Source organism: Ciona robusta, chromosome 3, assembly GCF_009617815.1.
Source record: "Ciona robusta chromosome 3, ASM961781v2".
In the NCBI taxonomy this organism is placed as follows: domain Eukaryota; kingdom Metazoa; phylum Chordata; class Ascidiacea; order Phlebobranchia; family Cionidae; genus Ciona; species Ciona robusta.
In genome coordinates this window covers 7,926,182-7,952,108 of record NC_143237.1, presented here as the reverse complement: position 1 = coordinate 7,952,108, position 25,927 = coordinate 7,926,182, and the positions used below count along the sequence as shown (strand labels likewise).

Here is a 25,927-nt window from a genome sequence, read left to right as displayed (position 1 = left end):
ATTTTAGCACTTCTTTTCCTTTCTCGGGTAAAGCCACTTTGAATCAATTTAACGCAAGGCCAATAATAATAAACAATCTGTAGCTATGATAAAGTACTATTTTAAACACACACTAACAATTAGAACCAAACACTGATAGTTTAAAAAGTTGATTAAACCGCTAAAATAATATCGACGATTGATTTTTGATACCAATGGACCAAATTAATAAACGATCTCAGAGCTGGGGAATCCCAGAAGTAGAAAGTTTGCTATCGCAATAAACAAATGAACAATACGAAAAAAAGAGGAAGTACAAATATACACAAAGGGTGAACTTACACCACGATCGAAACTGTATTCTCGCCCTGACGTGTTTCTTTTGTGTTAAGTCATATCATAGTCATATAAGCACGTACAACCAGAGTTAGGTTTTATTTAAGAGGAAGTCTGGAGGCACAAAGACATTTTTTAAAGTTAGTCGCCGTTTTTCCAACTGTAGTTTCAAAAGAAATGCTTTTAGTTTTACCATAAATAGTTGTTATTTGAAAATTGTGTTGTTTTATTCTTAAGATTGTAATGTATTAATGAGAGAAATTGTTAGGGTAGTTCATAAAAAGATCTGTTTTTCAAGTTTTTAGCCATTTGGTTTTATCTGTTGGTAAAATTATTTTTCATAATTATTTTTCTGTTTTCCTAGAGATTTCTACAACAATGGAAACAAATGTGGATAGTTTGAAATCTCATCTAGATAAAAGGGGTATACACTTGTATGTTGGTTGCTCATCATGTTTAGATAGAACTGAGGAATCTTTTCAAGTGAAGGAGCATTGCAAGTTAAGCAATAATCACCGGTAAACCGAGTTTTTCTTTTTTTGTTATTTTAAAATATTTTTCACTATTTTTTTGCATTTTTTAATTTAAAAAAAATTAAGTTTACAATAATATGTTCATAAATGGGTATTAGTGAAGAACATTACAGATTTGGGTATTGGTTTTGGGGTTAGTGGTTTGGGGTTATGGTTTAGTGGTTTGCAGAAAATCATTCTTCACTGGCACTAACCAGTTGTACAAGTTGTAATGGTCCACTGACTTTATTGTAGCAATACGAAAGAGATGTTCGTTTTAGGATTTTTTTTATGTAAAAAGTATAATTATGTAACGTATTAAATGGTAGTATTTGCTTTGAAGTGCCTTATTTTAACACAGTTGTCTTGATTTACAGATGCAAGAAAAGAATTCTTGTGTATGCGATAGAGACGGAATTTCATTCACATTTTCATGAGATAAAAGCAACAGGAGGAAGGGGCCAAGTAAGCTTAGTACACAATATTAATTTGATGTTTCCTTATTGAAAGCAAGCATTTACCATGCAAACAATGGTGGTTCCTCGTAATAAAAAAGTAACTTTAAAAAACACAATCAGACTATTTTTTTATTTAAGCCTTTCCCCTTTTTTTTACCTTGTGTGATGTTTTTCATTTTTTGCCTAATTTTATTTTCACATCTCTTCCAATTTGGACTTATCTACCACTGTTCCTTTGTTATTGCAGAACTCGACCCATACAGACATTGAAAGATCCATATTGTCTGCAATAAGTGATTATGGCTTATCAAGAGAAAGGGTTATACAATTATTAAAACCATCATGGTCTGCTGGTACGTATGTATATTTTTTTCTATAGAGTTTTTTCTCTATATTTGTTTTCAATAATGTATTTTAAATACATTGAAACATTGTCATTGTACCCTTTTACTTATTTCTAAGCATAACTATCCATGTAAACACAATCCTGTAGGTTTGTAAATGTAAAATTGAGTTTTCCAATGCCTTGTTAATTTACAATTTTTTTTTATTATAACTTAATGTATAGTAGCCTGGGAGAAGGTGGGACACCTTTAGCACAATATCTTCAAATATCCTAATCGTGTTTTAAACAATTACAAACAGTCTGTTTTAATTCTTTAAATGTTCTTTGTTTACTACCAAGTGGGACAAGAAAATACAATAAAAAGGTATCCCATCTCCCCCCATCTTACTATATGTCAGTTCTCAAGTTCATATATCATAAAATAATAAAAAAATGTACTTATTTACTTTAAATTGTGGTTATGCCTAGAATTTCCTGGTTAGAACCACCAGTGTGAATTTAATTTTTGGTTTAGCCGAAGATAATGGGCAAGAAACAGTTCAACCTTGTGTATTGGATTCAAATAAGAGAACAATTTTGCAAAGTATGATTGGTAAAAAGGAGCTGAAAGGACGTTACTTTAAAGCTTGTGGTAGCTGTTATGAATTAAAACCAAGGATTATCATTGAGCGAGGTGGGTATCATATTTGCTTGGTCTATTTTTGTAAAACAAGCAAATGGTCTGATATTTGCCAATGTTTAACTTTGTACAGACATCCTGTTTCATTTTTATCCTTTTAGTTGTACAATTCAGGTAACAATAAATGGATTTATTTTTTTACAGTACTCAGCGAATAAGAAATTAACTGTTATGTTACATTTTCTCCATTACATTGTGCCAGCCATTGTGTTATCCTATATAATACGGCTATTGTATATGTTATGTAGACCCTAAAGTGGTAATTACATTTATGTTGTTCTTGTTGTCCATCCAAGCGAGTATAATTAAGTTGCGCTCAAATTATTCATATTCAACATTAAGGACCACTAAGTATGAATAAGTAATTTGCTTGTTTTTGTTATTTGAACAGAAAATTCCAAACCATGCAGCTGGTGTATGTCAGCACAAAATCTGATTGTGTTGGTGGAAAATTGCCCTAATAGGTTCAACCATGAGTATGAGGTTATCAGGGAGAGGAAATCTACATCTGGCAGAAATGAACTGTGCATGTAAGTCATGTCTATAAAAAAAAATTAAAAAATCTTTTTTTTGAATTTATAAAAAAATCATGTTCTCCCAGGCATATTTTTTTCTAAAATAGTTCTTTTTGCATTTATTTGCATTCAGGCATTTTAAGGTCGTATACAGGAAATCTTTTTCAAAGTGTATGACCCTAAACAGCCTGATGTACTAGTAGTATGTTGGGTTTATTATGGCTGTTTTAAAGTTCAGACAAAAAGAAAATAGTTTTACCAATAAAACTTTGTTGTCACGTTTCTATTCACCCAAAAAGATTAAATATGGATTTAAAAATCATTCAGTTTAAAAAAGTTGGGAATCCTGGTGTTAGAATATAAATTTCGATAACAATTCAAAAAAATACCATAAATTGCAATAAAAATCCGCAAAAATACCATTTTTTGGATTTTTTTAAGGGATTGGGGTAAAAATAAACAGACATGTTCCCGCGGTGTTTCGTGCACCTTCGCACATGGAGAAGCAGAACGTCAAGTTTGGGATCTAAATATTCAGCATGGAATATCAAGGGATAATCTACTTGAATATTTTGGGCAAAACAGAAAATCCAGTAAGTTAAAATAAATTAACTAAAAGATAGTTCCATATTTAATATACTAATGGCTCCCACCCAGTGGTCACCAACAGGTTTTCTAAATTGTCAGCTATACAAAATATATAAAAAAATAATTACCCACAAAGTTACATTAGTGGTAGTTCGTAAGCTGACACAAGGTGTATGAAACAGAAAACCCTTGTTATAACGACCGTCTTTTCCCAGCCACGCAAGGATAAAACCTGCTCGTTTGTGTAGATACCTAACAGCAAAAAAATCTGTTTTACATTTAAACTTGGGTCTTAAATCATATGTCCCCTTGCTTAAAAAATAAAAGTGACTTTTCCTTTATTTACCTACCATTAACCCTAAATAATCAACATATTCCCATATTTTGAAAAGGAACCACCATCAATGGCACATTCCACTGCTCACTGTGCAGTGAAAACTTTGCTGATGGTCAACTCTTCTCCACACACTGTGACAGTTTAGGCCATCGTCGTTCTGTCACGACTGACAACTCAAATTGGAAATATGATCCACCCATCAGTTATTCCGATATGCGCCTATGCACAAATTACAAGTAAGTCATATCCTAGCATTGCAGAAACACAGTATATAACAATAATAATTCTAACTTTGTTTGTCTTTTCGATAACGGTAGCGAAGATTTAGAAACACTTTAAATGAAAGGACAGGATATAGCGACAAAACAACAGTTGTTTAAACACGCTTACAGTTAAAACATGTTTACATTTAATTGGAAAAAAATAGTCGTGATCGCTACACGTAGCAGACAAACAAGCCATTTATGGTTAATTATTATCAAGAACATCCTAGCAATACAAAGAAAGAGTATATTCCAGTATAAGTGCTAAACATTTTTAAATATAAAGGTATTAATAGTTGGATGCATATTCCTATGAAACGAATCTAACTTATTAGCTCCCAATATTTACTTATTAAATGTAGTGCATATTTGGTCCCTATTTATTCATTGCAATATTAAAAAAATTGTGATATAGTTGCAACAGTGTATTGGGCATGGCATAATGTTAAGCTTTGAATTCCGCTCCGTAGCACAGTTAGTTAGCGCGCCCGCCTCTAACCCAGGGGTAATGGGTTCAAGGCTCGTCGTTGCTACAATTGTGGGCGTATGTGTTCTTGTGCAAGACACTTAACGGCAATTGCTCCAACCCCTACAAAGTAACATACATGGTAATCTTGGTAACTCGTAAGCTGGCACGAGATGTATAAACACCCGTGTTTTAACGACTGTCGTTTTTCAGCCACGGGAGGATAAAGTAAGTTACATTCATACATTCAATTGAGCAATCTTTTTGTTTTTAAAATGAAATTAACTTGATTGACACATAGCATCATTACAGTTTAAACAAACATTCTTATCCTTAAAACAACTTGTTTGCCAAAAGCAACTGAGCAAACATTGTTATCTCTAGTTTGACATATAAAAACCTGTTGTAACCAAATTATCTGCTGTATTACTCAAACCTATGTCACATTTTGTATGCTGGAAATCTAACCAAATTTTGACACAATTTTTGCGAACTTTGGCACACTGTTTGGAGAATACATTAAGTTTCCCTAAAATTCCAACTTAAAAAACATCCAAGTAGCATTTTATTTAATGCGGTAGAAGAGTGATCCATCAAGACCATGCAAATTGTCAGCCATACCAAAAAAACTTTAAATATGTCTACCTTATAAGTAGGTAATGCGAGAATAAATATGTTTAATTCATTTATTCACTTTGTTGTGAGTTCACCAATTGTGATTTATTGCAATTTTCCCCTAAAAGATGCCGTGACAATACTTGTAACCTTGCCCACAAAGAAGAGGAACTTAGAGAATGGGAGCAGCGCGCAAAAGTAAAACAACTTAAACTTGAGTAAGTTATCTAACAAGTAATATCATCCTAATATGTGTATTATATATTTAACTCTACACCTATCCTTGCTTTAAAAATGGAGCAAGGATTAAAGGTAAAGGTTAAATGTAGCAGTAAGATATGTGTGCATTATCTGCTGTTTTGTAAACTGATCAAGTTCTTCTGGCAATTATTTATGTAAACAAGGTTTTAACATTTTGTCCAGTCGCCCTTTTCAGGGTTACAATTTATATTTATTTTTACAATATATTTTTTTGGAACATTTTTTTTGAATCAATTCAAATTCTACTATTGGGTGATAACATGTTTAACTTATGTGTTTTGAAAGGTGGGCAAAGGGACACGGGCTTATGTCATTTGTACATCAGATAAATGAGGAGTATAACAACTCATATACATCGGCAAGTGTGGTAAGTTTACCTCGATGGTTGCGTAGTTAAGTTTGAATTGTAAATAATTGCATAGGTAGGTATTTAATGATGCTTTGTGTGTATAGGTGTGCTGCTATGTATGCCCTTGAATGTAATGGCTACTTTAAACTGTAACTTTTAGCTATTATACTTTATATAAAAAAATTTAGAAGCATCTTATAAAAAAGTTGACTTTATTATTGAATTATACATTAAGTAGCCTACTAAAAATTTTCTCAAAATTAGACGTTGAAATATGTTTTCAAATTTAGATGAAGGAAAACCTAAATGAAGTTTCATGGAAGCTGAGCATGAAACCAACTGAACAAAAATGCCGAATGAAAGACTTTGTAACATGGACTTTAACCATCTCCTCAGTAGACGCCCAGGTTAACACAAACTCAATGCGTCATTATTTCCTATGCATTGTTGCTTTGTTTTCTCTTGGTTATAATAAGCGTGGGTTCTATTGTTAGACATCAAAGACTTTAATATTATATACAATATGGTTTAATTGAGTTTACCCAGTCATTGTTTGGTAATCATTTCTCTGAATTATTACCCAATAACCAAATTAACAAAAAACAGCTGTAATGGCACAAGGTGTATATAACACACCTTTGGTATAACTTCAGGTGTTACTCTGCCACATTAGCCCAATCAAGCCCTATTAGTTTATTTATTTGTTCATTAATTTAATCATTACGGAAATTTAATAAATATTCGCCCGTAAGTAGCATATAATGCAACTTAATATTGGGCACAAGGTGTGTGAAACAGAACACTCATGTTATAACGACTGTCGCTGCCCGTCACTAAAAAAATGAAATTTATTTATTACATTTATTCTAAAATATAATATATATGTTCAGGTTGAGAAACTGAACCATGTAGCTTTCATGAGGTTAGTGGACTCGTTAGAGGTCACAGCGGGATTCAATGTTCGTGCTGTGAGAGGAAAACAGATGACTGATTATGTCAAACACATTAATTATGAAACTTCGAACAAATATGAGAAATTCAACCTCAATAATGGAAGAGCAAAATTCAAGGTTTTGGTTTTATTGGAATTATTTTTATTTGTGTCAAAGAAATAGTGTTTTAATGCTAAAAATGTTTTTTTCTGATTTGTTGAACCGTACATACTAACTACATATCCAATTGTAATGTGGAAATATTAAAAACTTTTGCTATCAAATTTTACAATTATGTTTTCTGTTTAACAATAAAATATTACAGACAAGCCATATATACATGAAAATTATCATTTAAATGCTTTTTGCCTAGATTTATGTGTCAGAAAGTTTTTGTATTACCAAAAACGTTTTACAGATTGTACTTGTATTCAAAAAAATGTATTCTTTTTTGCATTAGGTACAATTCAAGCCATCGACCTATGGGCTATTCTCAGACCGGCTGATCATTGAGTTACGTGGCTCAAAACGACCGGTTCTTTTCATCAGCTTCGATGTTCAAGTGGTTCCAGACAATGATATTGACATCGGCAAAACACTCAAATCTGACACAACTTGCTACACTGCTGAAACCAGTAGTTGGGAGCTAAACAGGTGATTTAATAATACAAAAATACACTGTTTATACTTTATACAAAAACAGCATAATTTTATTTATTTTACTTAACTATAAAATGACAGAAACATAACTATTTTCTAAAATGAATCTCTTCGAATAAGATGATTGTTTTACTCAATATTTTGTTGTTATTTTATAACACTAGAAAATGAGATTTAGTTTTAATAATACCAATGCTCCTACCATTGCTTATGTTTTTTAACAGAGAAATTGTCCATCTTGAAAATCATAATCTGTCAGACTTGGAAAAAGAAATTGCTCGCAAATATAAACGACCAGATGGTGCTATAGATAAGATTGACTTGGAGAAAGACTTGACAACTTCACTTGCTGTTGCCAATTATAAGCAGGAGATGCATTCATTCCTATACCGAGAAGAAAAAGCAAGAGAGAATGTACTTTCAAAGTGAGCTCCTTCTAAATTACCATAAAGTTTGATCAAATACTGTTTATTTTTTGTTGTATATTTTAGTTGAAAGGTTACTGGCCCTTTTCTAAAAATGCATTGATTTCTATTAGAATGTTATTTTTGAGATGCTTGTTCCCTTCTGCTTATAAAGTTTAAAAAGAAAAAATGAAACTATAAAACGGCTAAAAAACAGTAAAATATCATTTGTTGTTGTTTGCTGTTTTTCTTTTAAACTTTGAATTTAGGGGTTTGTGACCAAAAACGTGAAGACGAGTGCATTAATGCAACATTTTTTTAGGTTTAACATGAAATGCAGTGTTGCAACATCTGACAACTACATGTCACAAGTAAGAGGGTTGGTAAATAGTCGACCCAACGAACTGTTTGGAATATTTGAGATGCCTGTCTCATTAAACAGGGACACAAACGAAGGTTTCTTGATGCTGGAACATTGTGAAAAGGTTGGTTATTATTTGTTTGTGTGTCTGTTGCCATTGCTCAGTGGTTAGATGCTTACATCCCTATTAAAAAAGAGTTCCATGCTTGATACTGATAGACCAATGTATTCTTGAGCAAGACACTTAAACAACATTGCTCCAACCCTGTTGTCACTAAATGGGTTGGGTGTCAGGGTAATGAGCCAACTCCTGCATGAGATTAGGGTCCAATGTCGAGCTACTGTAAGACCTCGCTTACATAGATTAGAATTGCTTTTGTAGTGAGTCCTTAAGTTTTAAAACACTCCTACACCTTTATTGATGCTAACATATATTACATATATTTACATAGGTAAGAGTTGCCCTTACTGGAAGGCAATCAAACCAGTTGATATTTGAGTTGAAACTGGAGGAGACGTTCTTGGATCATGCAATACTATTGCTCAACAACAAGTAACTTTATTATTAACTAGTAATTTAAAAAGGTTTTCCACATATCTTCACTGAGTATACCAGCATGGTGGCAGAGTGATTGGAGCGATTGTCTCTTAACCAGAGGATACTTTTAAGTTCAAAGCTAAGTGCTGCCATTCTGCCACCATCGTGTCCTACGGCACTTTTCAGTAAATGACCTAACCCAACTATAAAAAATAGTTAAAAGCAAAAAAAATCACGCACAAAATTTCATACATTATAAACTTGTAAGCATGTACAAAAAGTGTCAAATAAAACACTGTATTGTAGCTTTTTGCCCAAACAATCGAGGAAAAACAAGTAACAATAAGTTAATTAATAAATTATTCACCCACTAGATGTGTTGAAGAATGGCAATTGGAGTCAGGCATCATATTGGACGTAGAGATGCAGTTCCAACTAAGCAGAGACAGATTCTGCAAATGTCACCAAGCAGTTGACCTACTTGAGAAACACCAACTTGAATTAATTTGCCCGATGCAGTTTCATACCTTTCGACATCAAACTGTTAATGATTACAAGGATTTGGATTCGGACCAGGTAAGCTTCAATAATCACCATGTTTCCTCTAAAACACTGGTCATTAAATTTTTTACTTTAGTTTAAAAAGAAGGTGTAAAATAAGGATGCCACGCTGTAAGACCATGTAAAATATATTACACCTTATAGCTATTTTTGAACATATGTAAGAAATGTCGTTTAATTAATTTTAAAAGTAGCTGTAAATAATTTGCAATGCACTGTAGTGCAAATAAATCAGTCAACTAATTAAAGATCAAATATTGATTAAATTAAGATAAATTAAATCCGAAACGTTAAATAAATGGGAAAAGTACAAATTTTGTATTGTATTGAAATGGTCTTTCACCAATTGTTATGATACAGATAAAAGTGCTCAATGGAGTAATTGAAACACCTGATCCAAATACCGTCTTTCCTCTGATGGTAGTCATTGGCCCTTTTGGGACCGGTAAAACTTTCACAATGACCAAATCTATACAATATATTCTTGAGAATGTAAAAGATGCCAGAATCCTGATTTGCACTCATTCTAACAGGTAACTGCCTAAACTAAGATTATGTGCTCTATATCTATTCTATATGGGTGAGATTTCTGTCAGGCACCTGGGGATTTAGGCCAGATTTGGCCCATTACCCCAACACTCACACTGCAAATGTATTTCGCTCATGCGACCAGTGTGACTTTCTTTGGCATATTTTTTAAGTATGTTTATATTGCTTGGCTTAACCATATAGTATACCACTTGCTTAAATGCTTTGTCATTCAACCAGTGCTGCAGATCTTTACATTGAAAACAATATTGGTGAAAAAGAATGGGAAGGGAATGTACTTCGAGTGTTGTACCACGGGAGATCTCCACAAACTGTACCCGAGGTAAAATAAATTTGCTGTTGTTGGCGCTTTATAAATTATACCAACTAATTATCAAAACATTGTTTTTTTGGTAATCATTATGCCTGCTTCTAAGTTATCACTTATGTAAATTTGCAGGCATTTTTTTTCATTTTGTATGACCATTTAGGGTAAAGCAATTAACATTAGGTGTCTTATTCAAGAATGTATAAAATGGTAACAGGGTCAAACCTGAAACTCATATCCACTTGGCTGGGGGCAGACTTGTTTGCCACTGTGCAGAGACAATATCCCGCTAGCTTTTAAAGCTGAGGTTCTCTGTCATCCCTGTCATCTCTGTCAAATATACATAAATAAATATCATCATTCATTTTTACATTCACAGTATGTTCGTAAGTGTTGCTTGTATGATAAAGGACAATTTTGTTACCCCACCACACAACAAGTTCTTTCAAAGAAGATAGTAGTAGCAACTTTTTCTACTGCCATCTATCTTGGGCGAAAGGGCACAGGTCTCGAAGGTGTCTTCACGCACGTTTTTCTTGATGAAGCTAGCCAGGTAAAACCCATTTATTGTTGTAATGTATAATGTTTGGTAATAGAATATACTCAACCATGGCTCTGTGTATGACAATGTTAGTTTATGAAATAGGAAAATAACTGTTAAAACATTAGGTGAGAATAACTGTTTTTTATGATTTGTGTAATTTTATTTAATTAGGTCATTTCAAAGTGAAAATTTGGAACAATTTATATACAGGTTCAATTTGCACAGAATATTGACATTAACATACATTACTACTCTGCCTTTTTTTCCCTTTAACTTGGTAATCTATGCACATGTGAGGTTATTATTTATAATTCTACTACTCCTTGTTACAGATTTTCTTTGGGTTTAGTTCTTTTATGTTTTATGATTTTTTTATGGTAGAATCCTGGATGTTTAGGTAATATGCCAATTACGCCAAATAATTTAAATCTCAACTCTGCATACATGCCACGTCAGAATACCTCACCCATATAGAACATAATACAACTTAGACCTACTATTTTATTCTCAGGTTATGGAAGCTGAAGTGATTATTCCGTTAACTTTGGTGCTAAACAACAAAACCAAGGTTGTGATTGCTGGTGACCATAAACAAATATGTGAAAAGGTAAGAATAAATGCATTACATTTAACATTTAGCATAACATTGGCCAACAAGTCTATTGGTTGCTTCAATCCAGGGGTCACTACTAGGTTTTTTAATTTCCAGCCATGTAGAAAAATCACCTACAAAGTAACATTCTTGGTAACTCGTAAGCACGAGGTGTAAAAAACGGAACACTCATCTGTCATTTTTTCCTTCATGCAAGAATAAAGAAAGTTACGTTCATTATATTTCATGAGATATTTACTCTATGTTCAGGTATACAGCAAGAAAGGAGGCGCAGACGCTCGTTTTACATTGCTTGATCGTCTTTATAAAAAGTACAAGGAATTATCGGAAAAGCAACCAACTCCGCTGCAGGGTTTTGTTTACTTGCGGAATAACTACAGGTATAATATACCCTGTTTTGTTTACTATGCATATTAATTGCACAGGTTTGAACCTATGTGGTAAATAAGGAATATACATGTTTCAATATCATTTTATTTTTTGAAATAAGTTTCATTGCATGACACATGAATTTCTCTAAACTGTTTTTATATTAATTTTGACAGTTCTATATTTTATTTGCTCCAGATGTGTTGAACCAATACTTGAGTTAATATCAAGCACATTCTATAAAGAACATGTATTGAACTGCTGTTCCCGGAAAACCACCCCTCGCGACTTGGCACCAATTCAGTTTCATCATATTGCAGGTAACACTATTTTGATTTGTTTTCGTAATTTTAAATTTAAAAAATGAAAAAAGTTAATAATTTTTGACCTTTTTTTCTAACTCAGCTAATAATGTTTTGTCTGCATGTTTAGTTGCCACTCTTTTTAAACCAATTGATATATATGTTTTTTCCTTATTTAATGGGCAAACTCTGTCATAAAATAGAGGATCAGTTATCTACATGCGTGCTTGAACGACTGTTGTTTTGTCTTTTTATTCTTGACATTTTTTGTTATTTACAACTCTAGTTAAACAGACATATAAACTTACTATTTTTTTCCTTTTTTTCTGGTAAAACAAGCACTTTAGAAGCTGAAAGATTTAACCAAGAATCATATTCCACAGGAACCTGTGTTCAACACGAAAGCACCAGTGGATATTATAACGAAGCAGAAGCAGTTAAAACAGTGGATATTGCTTCGGAACTTGTTAATAAGTATCACATTAACCCAAAGGACATCATTGTATTAGCAGCTTATATGGAACAGGTAATACATAAAAAGGAATCTGATAAATATTATATTCTGGTCGGTCAAGGTTGTGGTTCTACAGCTGGACAAGCAATTGAACCTGATTTTGGAACAGGTGTTGCCCAGTAAGCCCTTTACTTTGAATAGAATATTTTCCCAAAAACTTGCGAAATTAAAAAAAATGAACTTCAGTTAGAATCTTTCAGGGATATAACCAGTCCATGTTTACCAATAGTAAACCACCCTGATCTTCTTTTTCACAGATTACAATAATACGAAGTCTAATGAGAAAGGCGAGTTTGAGAGACGTAAAAGTGGACAGAATTCGATCAATACAAGGTAAAGACCTAAAGTCGAAATTCCTCTTTGCAATCTATTCAATGCATTTGTTGTTGTAGCATAAGGCCAATCCAATTTTATTCATTTGGTTACTGACCATGAATGAATGTGAATGATAAAATGTATGTTATTTGTTCCACATGCAGGGCCATGGCAGTTGTTATAACAGAGATATTTTGTTTGATACAACTTGTGCCCGCATATCACATATTTTACTTGGAGATGATTTTTTGATATTTTATTGTATGGTCAACAATTTTAACCAGCCATAAGAGACCAATGGGTAGGAGCAATTTCTGTTAAGTGTCTTTACCCAAGTTTTGCAAGGCCCAAAGGATAAGGTTAAGAACCACTTTTTTGCAGCATGAGTTTTATTGAGAATGCCTTACTTCCAGGACGAGAATACAGGGTTGTCCTGTTAAGTTCAGTTCATCGTCGCTTGTCAAAAAAAGACAAAGAGGGATCCAGTTTTGGTTTGTTTTCGGATGTTAACTTGCTTAACACGGCAATAACAAGATGTGAGATCTCCATTATATTTGTGGGAGATGCTGTGTCTCTCTGCTCTATGGGGAATTGCCGACCAAAATGGAGGAATATTGTTAAGGTCTCTTTCATCATATTTTACTACTGTTGTTCCCAGGCATAAAGTAATGCTTGAAAATTGCTCTTCTAATAAAACTGTATTGTATGATGTATTATCTGCTTTTCAACAAGTTTTTATTACAGTAATTTGGTTTTAAATCCACAGTTTAATATGAACTTCCTTTGGTTTTCAATTAAAACACTATACATTTTATGAAACACAACTTAAGTTCAAAAAACAAAGTAGCCATTTCTTTTTATGTAGATGTCTGGAATCCTTGATTGTATCTTTCCACGCACAGTAACTTGGGAATGGGTTGAACAACAAGTTGCTTCAATGTCATCACTCAATCCTCATGCGATGCAATTTGTTCCAAAACAAACAAGTGGCCCAGTCTCAACTATTCAGGTATTGTGCATGGTCAGGAGTGTGGTACTACCTGGCACTGTGGCACTATTAGTTAGCGTGCACGCCTCCAACCAAGAGGGTATGGATTCAAGGCCTGTCGCTGCTACTATTGTGAATATATGTGTTCTGTGGCACTTATTAGCTTTGTTTTCTGGCCATGCGCAGATAAAGCAAGTTACATTCATTTATTCATACTAGAAGGTGACATGTCTTTGTTTGTTTCAGAGTTCTAACCTCATAAGTAAAGACGAAGTAGAAGAACCTTTGGATCAGTCAACTGAAGACTCAGATTCTGAGGTATTAAGTGACTGTTTAAAAACATAGAGATATTTGCTCAGTTACGTTTTATATATAATTTGTGTAACAACACGATAACTATCTATTTTTTAACGTGACTTTTGTTAATGTAATCTAAGAGTGAAATAAATTAAATCTTTGACAATACTGGTTGGAAATTGGGAAAACATAATTGACTGACTCTTCTCAAAAAACATTTACATGTTTTGTTTTAGGTGAGCAAGACACCTAACAGTAATTGCTCTAACCAATTCTCACTAATGTCTCAAAAGTTAGTAATTTCCCATAAAAAAGTTAATTGAATACCCATTTAAGAACTCTCATACACAAATTAATAGTCATCTCCATCTCCATATATTACCAGGAATTAGACGAACAGGATGAGATGTTGGATGATATGTTGGAAGAACACACGGGATATAACCCACAGGATATGGTGATTGATGTAAATCGTGAAGGGATTGAAACTATAAGGCAAATACCTGAATCTGAACCCCATTCATATGAAGATGATGAACCATTAATGTGGGTTCATTTATGATGATTCATGCTTTCATTTTTCTTATGTTTTTTTTAATACCTATAACGAAAATATAATTTAATATAATCTAATTGTTCATTTATAAAGCTTTTCGCTTTATTTTTTTGGAGTTCATTATTCATTTTTCTTAATTTTTTAGAAGTATTGTTCAGATGGCGGATTTTTTTATTTTGTAATTATTAATAAAGCCATGTTTCAAGTTTTGGATATTTTTAAAACAAATTTTGTAACCGGTCTAAAATACTGTACTCTAAAATTGTTTGTACTGCTACCATTGTGGGCGTATTTATTCTTGGGAAAGACACTTATTGGCAGTTACCAAAGCCCAGTGGTCACTAGTTGTTTGTCCAAATTATCAGCCACACTTTCCAACATAAAAAAAATAAAAAATCCCTAAAAACATGAGGGGATAAAGTAAGTTTCATTCATTCATTTAACTTTTTTTCAATTACAGGCACAGTGATAGAAGACGCGAGATTCTCCACCCTCAACTTACTGTTCAGCATTTGCAGAATTTGAAACATGATGAACCAGATTTATACAAGAGATGTGAGATTCGGTTTATAACATGGTACCATGCAGAGGCAACTGTAATGGATAGTTCAGATTTGGTTCGCAAGATTCAAATCATGACAAAAAGGAGACGTGGTCAAGCATTTAACAGAGATGAGGTGCTGGTGAAATTGGATGTAAGTTTTCATGTGATACTAAGCTACTAGCTAGGTGGAGAGATATATATAGTCTTTTTAGTTGTCATACTTTTGACTCAAATTTCTCTTTTTTAGAGAAAAAATATTAATGATAAATAAAAAAAAAATAGATATAATAATAATAATGAATAAAATATTTTAACTAATGTTTAAGATGTAGTTGCATTTGATAATCTTAAACTGGTGTTTCAGGAGAAGAGAGAGCCAGACCAAATTAAATACTTTGGCACAGTTGTTGGAATATTAAAACGGTAACCGTATTTTGCTTATTAGCTATTTTAAATTACTGTACAACATTTAAAAAAAATGTATGTTTTCAGTTTTGTATTCAATATGTTTTTAGTTTAGAGCAATGGCTGTTTTTGGTTGAATTTAGCATAGATCTTATTAATTGTTTTGGTTTTCAGATTCAGAGAGCTGGATACACTCTGTTTTGTCTGCTTCCCAGATAAAGACAATTGTCATATCATGGCTCCTCTCAGTAATAAAGAAACAAAATTTGCAATTGTCAAGGAAAGAGATCTTGACAAGTCTGAAAACCTGATTCCCATCTATCCAACATTGCGCAAAACGAAAAGTAACTTGGTTAAATTATTCATGTAATGTACTGTACTGTGGGGTAAGATGAGATACTGTAGTTTTGAAAAAACTACCATTAAGCATCTTACCCCAAAACTTGTTTAGCCATAATAGTTGCACAATGAGCCTTGAACCCCTAACCTTTAATCCAAAGTAGGCTGCTTTTATCACTTTGCTAGACATGTTATATGCTGTATGTTGTTCGGCACCGTGGCAAAGTGGTTAGCGTGCCTGCCTCCAACCCAGAGGTAAAGGGTTCAAGGCTTGTAGCTGCTACCATTGTGGGCGTATTTGTCCTTGGGCAAGACACTTAACGGCAATTGCCAAACTCAGTGATCACTAATGGGTTGTCCAAATTATCAGCCACACATAAAAAAATAAAGAAATTCCCCCAAAAAATAATCACCCACAAAGTAACGTACTTGGTAACTTGTAAGCTGGCACAAGGTGTATGAAACAGAACACCCATGTTATAATGACTGTCGTTTTCAGGCCATGCAAGGATAAAGTAAGCTACATTCATGTTACAATTACCATACTAATTAAACTACAGATGGGAAAATTGATAGGAGTTTGATGCGATACGAGAGGTATGAACCTGACTCATCCACAACTCGCCACAGCAAGTTATTCGTTGTTCAGTTTTACAAATGGAACAAATACAGCTACCACCCCCTCGGATATGTTAAAGAGGTCATTTACTCCAGAGATCAACATAAACATTACCAGATTATGTCAAACATTCCATCCCCTTACAGGTAAGAGATCATTAAAAACACAGCTTTTCTTTTATTCTATATGAATGTGGTTTTAATTAGGAAAGCACCTAAGATTTAAGCCAGACTAAACCACTACCAAAACATCCAGACTGCTTACTTTCATTCCAATTAAACATGCTTCAGGACACACAGACTACTGAGATCAGTCTGCCACAACTCAGTCTTGGACTAACGTCAGTTTTTACAATGTGATGGTTAGCGCCATAACTTAAGTAAAGATTTATAGTTGAAATTTACATTTCTTATCAGGGACAGTTTTATCCAAAAATCTGAAGACCTGTTAAAAATGGAGCACAGAGAAAAGCGGCGAGACTTGACTGACTTATATGTGTTTACTATTGATCCTGACGGTTCTAAAGATCTCGACGATGCCATGAGCATTGAACCATGCAAGAAACATAATAACTGCTGGAAGGTTGGTGAATTGTATTGAAAACAGATGTCTTATTTTCAATACAAACATTATAGCCCATCTATGTGACCTGATTGTCTTCTTTTCAAATGTTTCTTAAAGTGGTTTTGGTTTTTAAACCAAAACGTTTGAAATGAAGTCAATTGAATCCTAAATATGAGCTGTAATGAACATAAAATACGTTTTATTAACATAAGATTTATCATTCTTTTATAAACAACCATAAAGTTCTATAATCCATGATTTTGTTTGCAACATGTAACTTTCCATAGGTTGGCGTACACATTGCAGATGTGGCAACTATTTTGCCACAAAATCACGACCTAGATAATGAAGCTATGAAGAGAGGAGTCACATTTTACGCCGGAGGTAATGTGTAAACTGTAATAATATTCAGTAAGCTAAAGGTAATGGTAAAGTAATGAAATTATTTAAAAAAAATATATAAACTTTAAATTGTTATGTTAAAACTGTACCTCAGCAATTACAAAATAACATTGTGTTTACGTTTTATATATTCTTTTCATAGAAAACCGCCAGCACATGCGTAGAATGCTGCCACCAAACTTCAGTGAGAAGCATTGCAGTTTGTTACCGGATGGTGAGCCACGTTTGACCATCTCCATGTTCTTCCATTCATCCAAACCACCAAACCCAACTCTGCCTGATGCTACAACAAACCAAGGCAAGTTTGATCTTGTCAGATACTTAATTTTCACCCATGTTATGTCGTTTTGCAGCATCGGTAATAAAAGTGCTATTTTTTCAATTTAGTTCCCTGTTTTTTTTCCACAGTTTAGAAGTATTGTACTTAATTTTTTTTCGTTTGTAAAACAGATGCACACATTCCAGTTCCAGTTTTAACAAGGATCAAATCAAACAAGCAACTCACGTATTTAGAAGCAGAAACTTTACTTCGTGAAGCTCGGCAGCGAGAAGACAACAGTTTTACAGCACCAAACGAAAACAACATTTCCCAGCAATTATGTAAGTGACCTTGATTTTTTGTTGCACCTTTTATGTCACACTATTGTTAATGTTTTATGTATTTGTTTACGATTTGATGTTGTTTGCCCATTTTTTATGCATCTTGACACCTTTTGCCACCTTGCATGCCTGTGCAACTTATTGTTGTCATATTTGCACTTCTAGATCACATCTGGCAATTCATGATTATCTTGCGAAAGCAGAGGCTCCAAGCAAGTATATTTTTTCAGCAGCCGGATACACAGAAACTCACTGAATTCTTTAACGAAGCATCAGCTCATATGCTCATTGAAGAAGCCATGATTACTTACAATGCATGTTGTGCTGTTTTCCTTAAAAATAAGGTCAGAAACAGAAAGTAATTTTGGGTGAAAATTACAGAAAATTCATACATATAGAATGATAAGACTATTAAACTGCCTATTGTGCTGTGAAGCATACCAGATACGATTCTCGTGGCTGCCATGAAGGGCACATGTGTTCTTGGGCAAAACATTTAAGTATTGCCCCAACTTGGTGACAACTAATAGAAAACAATCACCCAAAACTATATATGTAGTAAGTAAAATGTCAAAAAAGGAACATCAAGCTTGCGGATATTAGATGTTGTTTAATTGCATAATAACATTATAATCTTCTTTGTATATTAACTGGTTATTACTTTCCAGGGAACTTATTTGCTTCGTTCTCAAGAAATTCCAGACGAGCAGGAATGGGCGGAGTGGATCAGGAAACAGAAGAATATCATTCAACTATCACTACATCTTGGATCCACTGTGGAGTATATGGCAACACAAAAAGAAAGCAATGAAGTGGTGCCGTGGCTGGGAAGTCAGGCTGGTCAGGTAAATTTATTGACAATTTCCTCAGGTTAGCGTGTCTGCCTCTAGACTAGAAGTTACAAGTTGGAGGCTCAACCCTGCCACAGTTGTGGGTGTAAATGTCTTTGGGCAAGACATTTAACAGTAATTGCTTAAACCTAGCGGTACCTTCTGAGTTATCAAAATTGTCAGCCATACTTAAAAACAAATCATTTTTTCAGGTTACTTTTAAAGTAAGCCAGTCTTTCAAATACAAAAACATCGTATTAATATTATAAAGTTTATGTGAAGACAATGAATAAGCAGTTATGCAATTTTTTTATTATTAAAATCTTCTGTTTACTGTTATAACCACTTTAGATTCCTGTTTTGAAAAATGTGGCACATCATATACTTGAAGCGTTAAACAGAAATGACATTGAAACAGCTATGTTGCTTTGCTCTGATACTATCCAGCCAGCTTTGGCTCCAGGATATTCTGGGTAAATATTTGTTTCTGCTTCAAATTCACCCAGATTGTGATAAAAATATAAAGTAGTGAATAATTCAATCCATAAATGTATCTTGCCTGATACTTGGGAATTTTATAGTTTTACAACACAGTTCCTAATCACATTTGTAATCACATTTTCATCTATTACTAAGCAAAATAATTTTCATTACAGCTTGTGCAGCATTTGGAGGCAAGCTGAAATTAAAGTGTCAGACAACGTGTGTGAAGCAAACCCTGCAACACATTTTTCCCTACGCCTTCCACTATACTCACATTGCACTTCTCCAATCCGCAGATATGCTGATATTATCTCACAGCGACTTATTTTATCAATTTGCAAAACCCAATCTCTTAAAAGGGATCATCCGAAAGATGTAGTCACTCTACAACACAATGAAACACGCAAATTTGAAAAGTGAGCAAGTATATTATTTTCTGAACAATTACATAATTTACATACACATCTCTATAAAAATTTCTCAAAAACTTTGTTCTACTTTTTTGTCCAGGGTATGTCGGCTGCTCAGTGCAAGAAGTGAAGATGCCAAGGAATATGAGAAAGGAATGCGAACTTTAGAGCTTGCCAACAAACTGCAAAAGAATCCAAAGTCTTTTACAGCCATAGTGGTGAAGGTAGTATAAAAATTAATTTAACATTTGATATCTTTATAAAAACTGTCACTAATGTAATTCTCTTTGTTGTTTTATTTATTTTGTTTTGCTATCGTATTCGAACAGATAAATAAAATTATGTTTTAACGTTTAATTTATTTACAGTTAACTGATCGTGGCATTCAGTTTTCTTTTCCTGACTTGAAGATCCAACCAAAGGCTACTGCACTCTCATACTTCAATATCCAAGTGAATGAAAAAACTCCTCAATTGGATAATTCACAGAAAGATAGAGATGAGTTTGGTGGGGAAACAACCATTTTAAAAGTTGAACTAAAATGGCTTATTAAGTATGTAGTCTGAAGTTTTTCTGTAAGATCTCATTTTAGTGTGTGTCATTTATATATCCAGCTACTATAAAAAGAATGGAAATAATGACAGCGCTCTACCTGGAGTAACAAAGTTGGTTTCACGTCAGCACTGGCAAGCAATGAATCATGAAATTCGACAAGAAATTAATAGACCCAACTCATTTGTTGATCCTGAGAGCAGGGATAAAATAAGCTCTGCTATTCGTAGGTAAGTCTTTTGCATCAGTGGCTAAAATAGCAATCGGAATGTTAGCCACCTGTAACAACCTGTAGAAGCCCTGAACCCACACAATTACTTTTTCTAATTAAAAAAAACTTGGCAGAGTTTTTGGGAATCTGCAAGGTGCTAAGGTTTGCCAAAGAAAAACCTTTGGAGTTGGGCCGTGCACATCAGATTTATGTGAAGGAAAATGTTCTGACCACATGACACATGCAAGCAAACTCGGCATCAAGCATAGACGTAGAATTACTGCCACTGTTAAGCCAGGATCAACCTTCCATGTACAGTTGATGTCTGTTATCGAAAGATACCTTCTCACCCCCACTATCAAGCTCTTTCCTGTTGCACCTGATCTTTCAATCTGCGTTTACCATCGAAGAAATCCAGTTGAAGCTTTTGCACCAAATGTGAAGGCCATTAAACGTTAGTTGTTTTTTGCAATTACATTCACTATCAGTTGAAATTAATTTGCTGTATTATTTAATAGCTACAAAAATTACTACTTTGGAAGAATACGAGAAACAATGGTTGCCACTTGTTCAAATGGATGGTGCTTACTGTGCAGTTGCAGATGACGAGTCAGTTGTGATAAGTGGGGTAAATAAATGATTATTTGATTGAATATGTGAACTTTATTTATTCTGGCGTGGTGGGCAACGCCAGTCATTACAATAACTACTGTGCCATGTCATTGGACAAATTTACGCCCCAAAAAAGCTTTCAAAAATCATTTTTCAGGTGGATATTAACTGCTTTCAAACTACTGGAGAAAAGATAAAAGGAAAGTGCCAAATAGAAACAAGCTTTTGTGGGCCAAGGCAAATTCGCATAATCCCAAATGATTTCTTGTGTTTGAAGTTTTTAAAGCAAGGTATACAGTGGCAAAAACTTTGTTTTTTAGTATAAATAATCATGTTACTTGTACCATATTGACCTATCTCTTTCTTTGTTGTTTTATACGCAAAAACCTAAATGCAGTTACGAAAGGGTTTCAGCTTTATAACGGAACCATCTTTTAAATTCAGACAAACAATCCATCGAATCATGTGTGGAACATGCTATTGTTACAAGCCATAAAGATGATGAATTAAGTTTTGAATTGATAAATCCATGTTCCCAAGAACTGAGGGAAAGCATTCCCAAAGTGGACATAGAAATCTTGCAACTTGGTGTAACACATAGGTTTGTATTTTCAATTTCATTTATGTTGTTCCTTGCAATCTTGCTGAATTGTGTGTTTTGATTCTTACAATCTTGTTAAACTGTGTTACTTTAGACAGAAAACTTACAACATTGGCTAAATCGTTTTTTAACACTTTGATACGTGTACTTTCAGGAGAATGGCCAACACATTGTGTAAATTGTCGAATTTTGAGCCCAAAAGTATCTTGAAGTTTCTCTGTTGTAATAGTGGTAATACAAATACTATTCCACTTAACCGGAGCATTGAAAACCTTGAGGAAAAGATTCAAAAACTTAAAGAAAAAATTCATAATGATTGTCTGCGTGGCTTTGAACACATGTTAAACGAGGGGCAAGCAAAACAAGTCGAAAAAGCTTTGATGAGAAAAGTTACTTTGATCCAAGGACCACCTGGTAATTATTCAATTTTAAAATAATCATCTCCGTATTCAAATAATAACTTAAATAAAAATTTTCGTTCAAAAATAAAAATTGAATGGGAAAATAGCATTTATTACATTAAAACAATAAAATATTACCCAACCCTTTTTTAGTACACTAGCAGACAAGTTTTAGAAGTGCTGATTCTTAGCCATTTTTAACTATAATTTGCTTTACAATTTTCTTATTTAATACCTTGGTTTCTATTCAAGGAACTGGAAAGTCATATATGGGAGCGCAATTGGCTTGCTACTTTCATGAATTTAACAGATTGCTGGGGAAAAAAGACAACAAGATATTGTATTGTGGTCCTACAAACAAAGCTGTCAATGTTGTTGCAGGTAACTTACATTAGTTTTATTTAATTCGCAAAAAAAATCAACAAGGAAACTTTTTGAACAGGTTACTTAAAAAATGCTGGTCTCAGAGTGTTAAGGGTTTTTGGAACAAATGCCGAGGAAGAGGACTTCCCTAATCCTCTTAAACCAGTTTCTCAAAAACTTGCTGAACCTAAAAGTGAGCAACTTAAACAAATGTCACTGCATTATAGAATTAGGGATGTTAGAAGCAATCCATATGCTGAAGAAATTTTGAAGTATGATAAAATGTAAGTTGTATGTTTACTATCCAGTTGTTTTTGCTGAAATGGAAGTTAATTAAAACACTTTCGTATTTTTTTAGGTTCCTCCACTTTTTTGAATATAAAGACTTCCAGAATTTTGTTCAAGTTATTTCCAAAGCAAAACTTTGGGAATTCAAGCAGAGTGAAGTTATTGTGAGCACATGTATATCTGCAACTCAAATCTCAGGTAATGTTGATTTTAATTCACGCTGCTGTTTTCCATTTCAGTTTTACATTTTTTTACTTAAGATGCAAGGATAAACATCTCAAAAGAGTCAGGAAAATCCTTACCTTTTAAAGTTGCCCAATGCATTGTGGATGAAACTGGCATGTGCAGTGAACCAGAAACATTGACGCCAATTGTTGCCTCCCAAGCTGAACAGGTACAGTCAGTCAATTCATTTCATATTGGTATATTATTTATCATTGTTATTAGGTGGTTTTAATTGGTGATCACAAGCAATTGCAACCTATTGTTACATGCAAAGAGGCAAGTGAGCTGGGATTAGGCAAGTCCATGTTTGAACGATTAAAGAACTACCACAAAGCTGATGTGGGAATGCTAACCAATCAATACAGAATGGTTTGTTTTTCTATTAAGTGTATTGTGAACGTGTTTAACAACCAGTATCTTTACAGAATCAAACAATCTGTCAGTTTCCTTCCGATCACTTTTATGATGGTCAATTGACTGTGGATCAAAGTGTGACGGAACGAGAGCTAAGATATCCCCCTCTGTTTTACCATGGTAACCAAGAAAACACAGCTGTGTTTTGTCATGTTGTAGGTGAAGAGTTGAGTGGTTATAAAATGGAGCACAGAGGTGAATCAAAGACCAACAAAGAGGAAGCCTCAAGAGTGGTATGTATACTTTAAAATTATTAATTTATTTTAATATGCGATACCTGTTTACTTTCATCAATAATGTGAACTAGCTTCAATCATTAATTTGTTATTTCAGATTTCAATATTGAGGATGTTACACTACAAGCTCAAAATACCTTTGTCCGATATTATGATTCTTTCACCTTACAAAGCACAGTGTAGCTTGATCAAGGATATGATTAATAAAGACAGAGCAGACCTCAACAAAGTTGATGTTGGAACAGTAGTGACAAGCCAAGGTATCTTTCAACTTTTTAAATGACACTTGCTTTTTTTAGCGACTGTCCTTGTGCTCTTGATTCCCTTCTCTTCGTTTCAACAATTTAGTCTTCGCTGTCTTTTTTATAATAACAATTAAAAATATTCAACCTAAGCTTTTGTTTATATAATTTAATTACCAGGTGGAGAAAGAGATTATGTAATCTTGTCAACAGTTCGCTCTCTAAAATCTCACAGCATTGAGGAAAATCCTGGACTGCATTGGCTTCGAATAAATCTTGGTTTTGTTGCAGATGCTCATCAGATTAATGTTGCAATCACACGCGCAAGGCGTGGTTTGTGCATTGTTGGTAGGTAGCAATTTGTAACTAAATTCACAATGTTCAAAATATGTTTTAAAGATTTAAACTGTGTTTTAATATAGTGGTAAAATAACAAGATAGAGATAAATTTGTTAAAGTAGGTGCTGTGTGTAACACAAACAGATACTTTTAATCTGATTGTTGTGAACTCACACTATAAGTAGATCTCATGTCACAGGTCATGAGACTTCAGCCAGAGTTAGTCTATTACTCTAAAATTCCATAACTCGTACTGTTTACAGGGAACAAAGACCTTCTTTGTAAAGATCCTGAAACATGGAGAGATTTGCTTGAGAGCTATGAGCAACGAAGAGCTGTTGTGACAGTTAATGATTTGTGTTAAATACTTTTGACACAATAGAAATATCTGTTATATTTTTAGATTTAAAAAATATTCAACTTTTTATAGCACAAAAAGTTTCAGGCATTTTTCTTTAACAAACTTTTAACTGTAATTTTAATGTAATTTATGCATGCATATGGTGTAAAACAAATTTAAAATAATTTATGCAGATATGAATTTTAACAGATTATATGCAAACTTATAATGTACTTTTTATCTTTACATTCCATTTATTTAAAAATATGGTGTGTTTGTTTGTATTTCTTGAACTGCACTGCAGCAAAATTGTTTTTACTTAATATTTTTGACTAATTCCAACTGTAACTTTTTAGCATTTATATAACCACTGTTGTAATTTTTTTGTGCCCTTTATTGATAACCTAGATATATTTACTCTGTATATATTATAGTTAAAAAAGTACAACATAGATTATGTTACATATACCTACAAAAAGCATATAATAGTAAGACGTTTGGTTAAAAAATAGATCAGGAGATCTCTTGCACAGACCTTATTAATCATTGGAATTTATTGGAATATTTGAATGTGTGTGAAGTGTATTTTAGACACAGACAATCACACATACTACGTGTAAAAAAGACATATTTAAAAATAAATAGCATTTATAGATATTTTGTAATATACTTTTTACCAGAATTGCCCGCGGAAAGCATAGATAGGGCAAATGAAACATGCTCACGTGATACGTCACATGCAGGCGCCATTCGCCTTAGTTGGCATCTTTTTTAGGCAGATTGACAACTCTATGTCATCGATGAAGCGTTATATTGCTGATTATGACTTGGCGTTGTTCATGTTCGTGACTGTGAAATGAATTGGCAATGATTACTTTTATTTTATAACTTAAAACTATGGTTGCTTTTAGTTTATATATATATAAGTATCAGAATGCATTGGTTAAGAAATCGTCGAAGTACTAGTGATGCGGTTTAATTAGTTAATTTAACTCCAAGCTTCAGTTTCGTTACTTCGTACAAATAGGTCGTGTCCAATTGTAAAAAAGATCACAAGTTTTATGTTGATGCATTGAATACTAAGTACACTTCAGTTTTAATGACCTTGTGCGTTGAGAGGTTACTGAATAATTTATCTTAACAAGTTCAGTTATTGTACATACTCTTACAGTTGACATCTTGGTCAGTCTGGTTAATCTGTGACATCTTAGACCCTTCTGGATGGCCGTGTTTAGTTGTTCATAGCTCCATGTATATATAAATATCAAACTAGTTTTACCATTTTCTTTATAATTCAGTTTTCTTCAAAGATAAACTTTTATTTTCTAGTGTATACACCTTAACCCCTATTCCTTTCTCTATATAATTATCAAATATCATTTAAATCAGCCAT

The 25,927-nt window shown here is 33.4% G+C and overlaps 1 protein-coding gene across 1 annotated transcript; it reads left to right on the top strand.

The window, feature by feature from the left end:
- The first annotated feature begins 296 nt into the window (after positions 1 to 296).
- LOC149738819 (3'-5' exoribonuclease HELZ2-like) lies at positions 297 to 25,189 on the top strand. Its single transcript, XM_089874987.1, has 58 exons — positions 297 to 455; positions 680 to 833; positions 1,205 to 1,292; positions 1,533 to 1,638; positions 2,146 to 2,304; positions 2,702 to 2,840; positions 3,267 to 3,418; positions 3,806 to 3,986; positions 5,223 to 5,312; positions 5,641 to 5,722; positions 5,995 to 6,111; positions 6,595 to 6,774; positions 7,097 to 7,290; positions 7,521 to 7,721; positions 8,023 to 8,185; positions 8,514 to 8,614; positions 8,974 to 9,175; positions 9,521 to 9,693; positions 9,929 to 10,031; positions 10,396 to 10,569; positions 11,072 to 11,167; positions 11,423 to 11,553; positions 11,741 to 11,862; positions 12,228 to 12,370; positions 12,616 to 12,691; positions 13,087 to 13,295; positions 13,539 to 13,682; positions 13,908 to 13,979; positions 14,344 to 14,504; positions 14,975 to 15,209; positions 15,423 to 15,481; positions 15,638 to 15,807; positions 16,363 to 16,567; positions 16,838 to 17,003; positions 17,273 to 17,369; positions 17,530 to 17,685; positions 17,838 to 17,987; positions 18,153 to 18,331; positions 18,656 to 18,832; positions 19,169 to 19,290; positions 19,474 to 19,716; positions 19,811 to 19,934; positions 20,079 to 20,263; positions 20,325 to 20,492; positions 20,608 to 20,927; positions 20,992 to 21,101; positions 21,243 to 21,375; positions 21,530 to 21,686; positions 21,841 to 22,100; positions 22,340 to 22,468; positions 22,530 to 22,734; positions 22,809 to 22,936; positions 22,999 to 23,132; positions 23,186 to 23,332; positions 23,389 to 23,610; positions 23,711 to 23,873; positions 24,036 to 24,203; positions 24,458 to 25,189. The coding sequence occupies exons 2-58, from the start codon at positions 694 to 696 to the stop codon at positions 24,556 to 24,558; spliced, it is 8,712 nt and encodes a 2,903-aa protein (XP_089731113.1). The 5' UTR covers positions 297 to 455; positions 680 to 693; the 3' UTR covers positions 24,559 to 25,189.
- The last annotated feature ends 738 nt before the right edge of the window (positions 25,190 to 25,927 follow it).

Excerpts from the sequence above, each read along its gene's own strand:
- LOC149738819 (XM_089874987.1), top strand. The coding sequence starts at position 694 with ATGGAAACAAATGTGGATAGTTTGAAATCTCATCTAGATAAAAGGGGT. Across the intron at positions 9,176-9,520 it reads AGGATTTGGATTCGGACCAG|ATAAAAGTGCTCAATGGAGT; the intron begins GTAAGCTTCAAT and ends GTTATGATACAG. Across the intron at positions 18,833-19,168 it reads TGGGAAGTCAGGCTGGTCAG|ATTCCTGTTTTGAAAAATGT; the intron begins GTAAATTTATTG and ends TAACCACTTTAG.